This window comes from Propithecus coquereli, unplaced genomic scaffold (assembly GCF_000956105.1).
Source record: "Propithecus coquereli isolate 6110/MARCELLA unplaced genomic scaffold, Pcoq_1.0 Scaffold634, whole genome shotgun sequence".
NCBI classification, from domain to species: Eukaryota; Metazoa; Chordata; class Mammalia; order Primates; family Indriidae; genus Propithecus; species Propithecus coquereli.
In genome coordinates this window covers 389,692-398,093 of record NW_012152330.1, presented here as the reverse complement: position 1 = coordinate 398,093, position 8,402 = coordinate 389,692, and the positions used below count along the sequence as shown (strand labels likewise).

At 66.1% G+C, this 8,402-nt stretch overlaps 1 protein-coding gene across 2 annotated transcripts in view; it reads left to right on the top strand.

Annotated features, from left to right (window-relative positions):
* The first annotated feature begins 421 nt into the window (after window positions 1-421).
* The window catches only part of RASGRF1 (Ras protein-specific guanine nucleotide-releasing factor 1), a 100,215-nt gene continuing 92,234 nt past the window's right edge, over window positions 422-8,402 (top strand). For both annotated transcript variants that reach the window (XM_012659799.1, XM_012659797.1), the window contains exon 1: window positions 422-1,120. In XM_012659799.1, the coding sequence (XP_012515253.1) occupies window positions 845-1,120 (276 nt within the window). In that variant the 5' untranslated portion in view covers window positions 422-844. The remainder of the gene's footprint in view (window positions 1,121-8,402) is intronic.

Here is an 8,402-nt window from a genome sequence, read left to right as displayed (position 1 = left end):
ATTATGGCAACGCTCAAAATAAAATAAACCCGAAGCTCACCTCGCCCTCCCCCTCACCCCCCGCGCGGTCCGTGGTCGCCGGAAGCCGCCGGAGGGGCCTGAGGCCGAGATGGACGCGGTCGGCCAGTTACGCGCAGACTAGGACTGGACGCTCTTTCAGACCCATCTCGCCATCCGCCCTCCGCCGTCCACCTGGCATCAGAAAGGCCAAGTGCCGGGAGAGCCTCTGGGGAGAAAATGACCACTGCGACTTGGCCCCAGGGCGCGCGCGCCGCGGTGGGGAGCAAGGGGCTCCCGGGATGGCGAAGCCTCCTGGGCTCCGTTGGGTTAAACGAAAATTGATCCGATTTGCTTTTTAACGCCCGAAGGAGGAAGGGAGACGGGGGAGGAGGGCAGGACTTGCGTGCGCGTGTGCGTGTCTGGGGAGGGGAGGCGCCAAGGTGCAGCCTGCGCGGCTCTGCGCCCCGGCGGGCTGCGTGCGTGTCCCTGCCCGCGCTGCTGAGACGGGCTCTTCGAGGGATCGCGTCACATGACTCCGCCTGCCCCTCGCCCGCGCGCAGATCGCCGGTCCCCCAGTTTGCCCGGCGCCGGGGGAGGGTCGCGCGGCATCTCCCGGGCCCGGGGCTCTGCGGCGCGGACGAGCGGTTCCAGCGGGGAACAGCACATCTGGACTCGCGAAGCCGCGGCCGGGCGCCAGATCCCGGAGCGTAGATCTCTGGGGGGAGGGAAGCGCGCGGGGGAGCGAGCGAGCGCCGGAGACAGGCGGCGCGGCGCGCACGGACGGGGGGCTGCGGGGTGCCGCGCGGAGAAGATGTAAGCGCTGGGGTCGCCGCCTCCGAGCACCATGCAGAAGGGCATCCGGCTCAACGATGGGCACGTCGCGTCCCTGGGGCTGCTGGCGCGCAAGGACGGCACGCGCAAGGGCTACCTGAGCAAGCGGAGTTCGGACAACACAAAATGGCAAACCAAGTGGTTCGCGCTGCTGCAAAACCTGCTCTTCTACTTCGAGAGCGACTCGAGCTCGCGGCCCTCGGGGCTCTACCTGCTGGAGGGCTGCGTCTGCGACCGCGCGCCCTCGCCCAAGCCGGCGCTCTCGGCCAAGGAGCCGCTGGAGAAGCAGGTGAGGCCTTGGGCTGCCCGATGGCGCCGAACTTTGGCCCCTGGAGGCTCTCGGCGCCCGGAGCAGCGGGGGGTCTTGGTCCTCGTGGGCGCGCGACCCTGCGGCGGGCAGAGGAGGCGGGGGCTGCGGACGCGGAGTAGGTGAGGGCCGCGGCTGCCCTTCGCCCACTGAGCCCCCGGGAGGCGGGGACGAGGGGGCCGAGACCCGGGGACGCAGGGAAACGGGGTACGAAGGACCTGAGACCCACGTCCAGACAAAAATGGTGCTCCCAACCCCCACCTCCGCCCGCCAGGCTCCTAGCCCGGCTCCACTGCCCCGGCCGGGAAGGCGCTGTTGCCCGCGCCCCGGCGCAGGGAGGGCACGGCGGAGGCGTCCCCGCAGCGGGGGGCGAAGGGCAGCCTGCGATAGCCGAGCTGGGGCTGTGGGGCCACCGGGGTCGCATCGGTCCCCTCGAGCGTGGTGGGCTCACGACGAACCCAAGGGCTCCGGGACCGCCGTGCGCGGGCGAGGGCCAGGGCTGCTGCGGAGGCCGCGGGGCAAGTGGGCGCTCCGCTCCTCCCTGCCCCTGCGCCGCTGGAGCGCTGCGCTCCGCTCCTAGCTGGGGCCTCCAGGGCCGGGCCTGGGTCTGCGGGACGCCGGTGGGGGCGAGCCCGGGCGTGGAGGGAGGGCGGGCGCCTGCGGTGGCCCGGAGCGCCCAGAGCGCGGGGGCAGCCTCGGATCCGCGCTTTCCGGAGGCGGCCGCAGCCTCTGCCGCTGGAAGGTTAAGCAGATGGTCCTGAGTCCTAAGATGTCACCGCTGGCAGGGACCTGACATCCGTGGGGCCCAGCCGGCTGGTGACTGCTGGCAGGGGACACTGGGGCCAGAGAGAGACGGTCACCTGTCCGGCGTCACACTGGGAGCTGAGGCCACCGAGGTTCGACCCTTGCTGCACGCGGGTGCAGACGGTGGCGGTTCAGTTGGTTGAAATAAGCTTCTCTTGAAGGTCTTTCCTAATGGTCAGGACCGAGACCTGAGCCCGGTGTCTGGTGCGTCTTTCCTTCCGTGCTCCCCGCCATGGTGTTGGGAGATGGTTTCTGGGGACTGGGAAGCGTTTACAGGAATTTTCGAGGGCAGGTGTCTGGGGGTGACGAGCCGCGTGGCAGGCAGGGCTCCCAGATGGCCGGTGCGGGGGAGGGTGGGCAGCTCCCTGAGCTTAAAGCCCCAGGGGAGCCTTGTGGTCCGCACGGGAGAGCCAGATGCAGGGACTCTGCTCCCGTCCCCGGTAACTGGCCACCTCCAGCCAAAGTCCACCTGTACCTCCCTGGCCCTGCCCCAGCTGCAGCCCCTCCGTCCCTGAGCTCCCACGGCAGGTCCCAGAGCTGAGCTCCTGGGCAGGCAGGGAGGAGGTGTGGGCTCATAGTGTCTGTTCTCAGCACCCTGATGAGAAGCAGATGGGCCTGAGACTGAATCTCAGCTCTATGACTTCCTGGCTGTGTGACTTCGGTTAACTCACTAAACTTCCCTGAGCCTGGCCGGGCGCGGTGGCTCACGCCTGTAATCCTAGCACTCTGGGAGGCCGAGGCGGGCGGATTGTTTGAGCTCAGGAGTTCGAGACCAGCCTGAGCAAGAGCGAGACCCCGTCTCTACTAAAATTAGAAAGAAATTAATTGGACAACTAAAAATACATAGAAAAATTAGCCGGGCATGGTGGCGCATGCCTGTAGTCCCAGCTACTCGGGAGGCTGAGGCAGGAGGATCGCTTGAGCCCAGGAGTTTGAGGTTGCTGTGAGCCAGGCTGACGCCCGGCACTCTAGCCCGGGCAACACAGTGAGACTCTGTCTCAAAAAAAAAAAAAAAAACTTCCCTGAGCCTCAGTTTTGAAATCTACAAAATGTAGATAATAACACTGACCTTCCTGGGGTTTTGAGAGCACTGAGTTAACACTGTAACACTGTGCTTGCAATACATTGTAGCTGGCTCTAGACAAATCTCAGTTGAATCTGAATTATACCCACCCGGACAGGGTCGTTCAGGTCACTGGATGTTAAAGCTGAACGGAACCTCAGCTTTAGGGTGTACGGCCCTGCTCCCCGTTTTACAGACTGAGAAACTGAGGCCCAGAGGAGGGAAGAGAGTCCCAGCAGCAGAGTCAGGCCGAGAATTCACCCAGCGTCTAAGAATCCCTGACAGCGAGATCCTGCGTTGACTCTGGAGCGCCCAGCTCCCGGCTCAGGTGTGGGATCCCGCCGGCCGCGGGTCACAGGAGGGAGGTGGAGGACATGCACACGTGCTCGGAGCCGTTCCCCCGAACGCTGCCAGTCGGGGTCCTCAGGTGTGTCTGCCGAGGACAGAGCAGGGGGGACGGCAGGTGACGGTCTGTTGCTGCCGGGCCAGGCGCGGTTCTTGTTAAGGGCGCCGCCTCCTCCCACACTTCCGTGTGTCCCGTTTGACTCGGGCAGGTTTGGCTCCTGCGGGAGCACAGATCCCGCGCCTGTGGCCCGCGCGTGCGTGCAAACTCCAAAGCTGCGTCTTTTCTAAGTCTCTGAGCAAAATGGACAGAGCCGGCAGTGCTCCGTGTTTCCCTGGACGTGGGTGCCCCGTGGCGTAAACCACAGAACCTGGCGTGGGCAGCGTCTCCGGGCCATGCCGTGACCAGGTTTGGGCCCACAGGAAGCTGGACTGGAAACCTGCCCGCACGCGACAGGCGGCCTGAGTCAAAACTGTCGCTTTCACTGGACTACCAGTGTCTGGGGAAGACTTGGTTCCAGCGGGACGTGGTTTTCACCCAGGTCCGAGCAGACGGCTTCCTCCCTTAAGGGACAGGGGTGGTTTCTGAAGGGACAGAAACCATGTCTTGGCTGGGAACCCCCCAGCGGTTGGACAGGCTCAGGGACCAAGCACACGGTGGACGCACAGGAAATGCTTCCTCAGCGGGACTTGTTCTCGTCCGGCTAACAAGTATGTCAGTTCCGTATTTTATATCCTGAGGGTGCTGGGTGCTGTGCTGTGTCCTCGGCCTGAGAAGCTGATTGTCACAGACCCTGAGCCCCTGGGGAAGGGGCCGCGCCGCGCCGGGATGCTGTCACAGCGCAGTGTGCGGGGAGCTCTGGGAACCCAGGCACGGAGCCCCAGGCCCAGCCTAACGTGACGGGGTCCCAGCCAGCTGCGTCCCCCCCAGCCCGACTGCACCCAATGCAGCCCTCACGTCCAGGGGCTCGTGCCTGAGATCCCAGCGCCTCAGGAGGTCAGATGGGCACAACCGTGCCCCGTGTCCCCGGCAGCTGCCAGGCAGTCCCTGGCCTGGACCCTGCTTGCCCGGTCCTGGCCTCCTCTCCTCCCAGCCCCGCAGCCCACACACCGAAGGCCAGGGTGCCGTCGGCTTGGAGCTGGGTTCAGCTTCCTCGGCGCCTGGCCCTCGGCGCCCCGTACCCCGGCCTGGCATGGAGCCAGCCCACACTGGCTCTTCCCTCCCTCCTTCCAGCCTCCCTGAATACAGCTCCCAGCCCCAGCTTCTCCGTCAGGAACGCAGCCAAGCCAGCCCACACTCCCCCCGAACCAGGAGGGCTCTTCCTGACGCACTTGGGACAGAGGGAGGCAGACAGATCCCTGCAGCCGAACCCGACGTGGGCGGGGGCTCCAGAGGCTGGGGCACAGGGGTCGCTTAGTACCTGCCGTGTACCCGGCTGGTGCCCTTCCCTGGAGGCAAGATGAGGCCTCACTGCTGGTCGTGTACAGGGCACGGTGCCGGGTGGCCTGGCACATTCCTATCCACAGCAGCCCCGAGGCTGTGCCCCCTTTACAGATGAGGAAGCGATCTTATTCTCAGGGGCCCCCAGCAGGAAGGTGGCAGAAACGAGATCTGTTCCTGCTCCCTCGCTGTGCGGCGACGCTCCTGCCACCGCACAGCGCACAGCGCACCCTCCTGGGTGTAGCCCGTCCAGCCTCTCAGCCAATCATGACAGTGCAAACCTGGACGGAGGAGAGCACGGCTGCAGACCTGGTCCACCCCGCGGGCGCGGGGTCCCGGCACTCGTGTGCGGGGTCCTCGTCTCCCGCCCCACCCCCGCACGTTCCTGGAGTTGAAAGGAGGCCGAAGGAGGCTCCGTGATCATGAGTGGGACAAGGGGGCATCCGCTCCTCGCCCCTGTTTGGTGACGGGGATGCTGCCTGGAAACGATTGTACACACACGGGACTCGACGAAAATCTCACACCGTTTGTTCACGCGGCAAACGTCCGGGCTCCCAGGGCAGGAGCACGCCCGGTCCTGCAGGCGCAGGGAGACGAAACTTGGCGCTGGTCCCCAGCGCACTCACGGCTGCGGCGCACCCCGCTGCGTCCCCACGTGCTGGGCATCCTCCCTCCTGAGGAGCCCGGACCCCCCTGCCCTGCCTTGGCCCGGAGCAGCCCCGTTCCCATCTCCCATCCCCCCGCCCCGCCCCCGCTCCGCCTGCAGCAAGAAGCCAGAGCGGTCTCTGCAAACGCGGGTCAGACCCAGAACCGAGCCCCTGAAAGCCCCAGTGGACCCTGTTGCCTTTGGAAGAAAATTCAAACTCCCGACCGTGACCTGGAGGACCCAGCAAGACCCAGGCTCTGCCGGCCCCTCGAACCCGGACCCCCATCCCGTTCTCCTCCTTCCTCACCCTGCTCAGGCCACGGCCCCCAAGCCCCGCGAACGCCTCCTCTGCCTCGTCTCCGAGCGTGGCTGTTCCCTCTGCGTGGATGGTCTCCCCCCACCAGGCCTTCCGGGGCCGGCTCCTGCCCGGCCTGCGGGGCTCAGCCTGAGAGTCACCTCCCCGTTGCGTGCACTCGCGGCCTTGTGGTCTCCTTCACGTCACGTGCCGCGGTCTGCGATTATGCCTGCACCGGGCTGGCTGTGCGCGCGGTCGCAAGCACCAGGAGCGGGAGCCCAGCTAGGGCGGGACACTCGTCCGGGCTGTTGGGACCGAGCGTCCGGGTGAGGGGTGTGGGAGCCCTGAAAGGAGAAGGAATGGGCCTTTTGTGATGAAACTTTTCCAAGAGCGACAGGTGGAGAAGCCGCAGGACCCGCCGTCCCACTGGATGTGATGGAGGACGGGACAAACTTGGTGTCCTGTCCACGTTTCTGCCCTGGGCCGCCGGGCAGATGCCCACCAGCGGCAGAGAGGGGGCGTCGGGAGAGGAGAGGGCTGGGGGCAGGAGGTCGAGTTTGAGGGGCCTGGGGCAGGCAAGGGCTCGGTCCCTCCCAGGTGTAGAGAGGATACTTATTCCAGAGACGCGGGGAGCCCGCGCGGAGGGAGGCGGGTGGCGTGTGCCGCGGGGGATGGGCCGAACGGAAGGGCACGGTCAGAGGCTCGGCAGGTGGCTGCCCTGTGCCCAGACCCGGGAAGGAGAGATGTAGCTGCCAGGTGCACAGCGGGGCGTGAGAGCAGCCGAGGACAGCGCAGCCGGGCAGAGCCTCGCGCGGCCCCTGCGGGCGACACTTACGCGGCCTGGCCTTGCTTACTGCTCTCCAAGAGCCCCAGCCAGCGGCGGGAAGGTGACCTGCAGGCTCTTCCACACGCGGAGCTCAGTCTCTCCGCACTGCCAGGCGGGCGTGTTGCTCCCTTCCCAGCGGGAGGGCGGGACTCCAGAGGGTCTGCTAGAGCCGCCTGACTCTGCGGGGCTGAGCCTCCCGGCCCGTTCGGTCCCTGTGGGCAAGCCCTCAACCCCCAACCTGCGGCTTTCCTGCCGCCTCCCGAGAAGCCCTGAGGCCACACGGCAGCAATCGGAGCGGAGATTTCGCCTGTGTCCGTGCTTTGAGAAGCGTGGCCTGCACAAGTTATTACTAAACGCCCTTCAGCTCCGACAGGCTGCGAATGCAGATTTAAATGTATGTAGCAGGGTATTTCAGAACACTAGACGGAAAATTCTAAATAGCAATAGATGCCACTTATAGCGCGCCTACTATGTGCGTGTTTTACATACCGCTCCCCCTTCGCTGTCGCAACAGCCCTGTGAGGTTATCCTTGTTTACCCATTTTCGAGATGACAATACTGAGGCTCAGAGATGTGAGGTAACTTGTTCAAAGTTGCGGAGCGAGTGCGTGGAGAAGCTGGCCTGGGAGCCCAGGTCCGCCTGGCTCTGAAACCTGAGCTCTTCCGTCACAAGCACAGCGGAAAGACTTTGCCGGTGGGGGGTCTGCTACTTCGAACCACCCTCTGCCGAGACACGTGGAGGAAAAAGAGTTAACTGCAGGCGGAAGCACGTCACACGCACTGGCGACGTGTGTGCAGGTGGCTCTCGTTTCCGCCTGGGCGGGCACCTGGCGACTCCCGCTCCCGTGCGCAGGGGAGGGAGGAACTCAGCCAGGCAGGCGGCCCTGCCCCGCGGTCCGGGTTCCCTGCAGTCGTGGGAGCCGGAGCCGGCGGCTGCGTGTGCGCAGCCAAGCACAGAACTCGGCCCCGGTGTCTGTGGAGGGGCGTCAGTGACGCGGGGCTCCAGAGGGGCCCCGGCTGCCAACGCCCAGGCACTTCCGTGAGGGTGACCGACCGTCGTGCGGGGAGCAGCTGGGAGGCGCCGACACCCCCACTCCCTGCCCTCTGCTCGGAGAGGAGCGCCCAGCCCCCCAGTGCGCCGCCTTCGCTCCCGGCCTCCAGCGTCCCCCCCAGGAGTCACTCTGCCTTTGATGACAAGGCAGCACCGAGGGTCTCCAGCCACCGGGACCTGGCTCCAGACCCCGCCCTGCCGCCCCTGAGCGTGGGAAGGACTTCAGGGTCTCCGCGCCTGAGTGTCCCCATCTGCGTCAGGCGGTGCTGTTTGGAAAGCCCCGCACGGCACAGATGGTGTTGTCGGTGCGTCCGGGCAGCTGTGGTTCCAGCTGCCGCCTTTGTGACGAGGCCGTGCTTCCCTGACACGGTGACCCAGGTCACCCAGGTCTCCGGCAGGCTGGCAGCAAGTGAACACGGCGCCCTGACCCTGGACGTACAGACAGGACGGGAGGGAATCTCAGCTCCGAGGACGTCGAGCTCCTGCCGGAGTCTGAGCAAGCTGGTCCTGCCGGAGGAGCTTCCTCCAGCCGGGGAGCCGGACCCTCACCGACCCCCGTCGGTCCCACCTCCCGGATATCTCTCAGACCCGCCGCGTCCCCCTCGCCGCCACCACGCAGGTCCAGGCAGCCGGATTCCTCGCCCGGACCGTGCAGCAGCCTCCTGAGTGGCGTCCTGGCCAGCGCAGGCCGGGCTACGCCGCAGTAGCCGCCAACCCGGATCTCCATCCACAGGGCGAAGGTTTGCCCAGGCAGGCGCTGAGTCCTGCGCGGTTGTCAGGAGGCTGCTACTCAGGG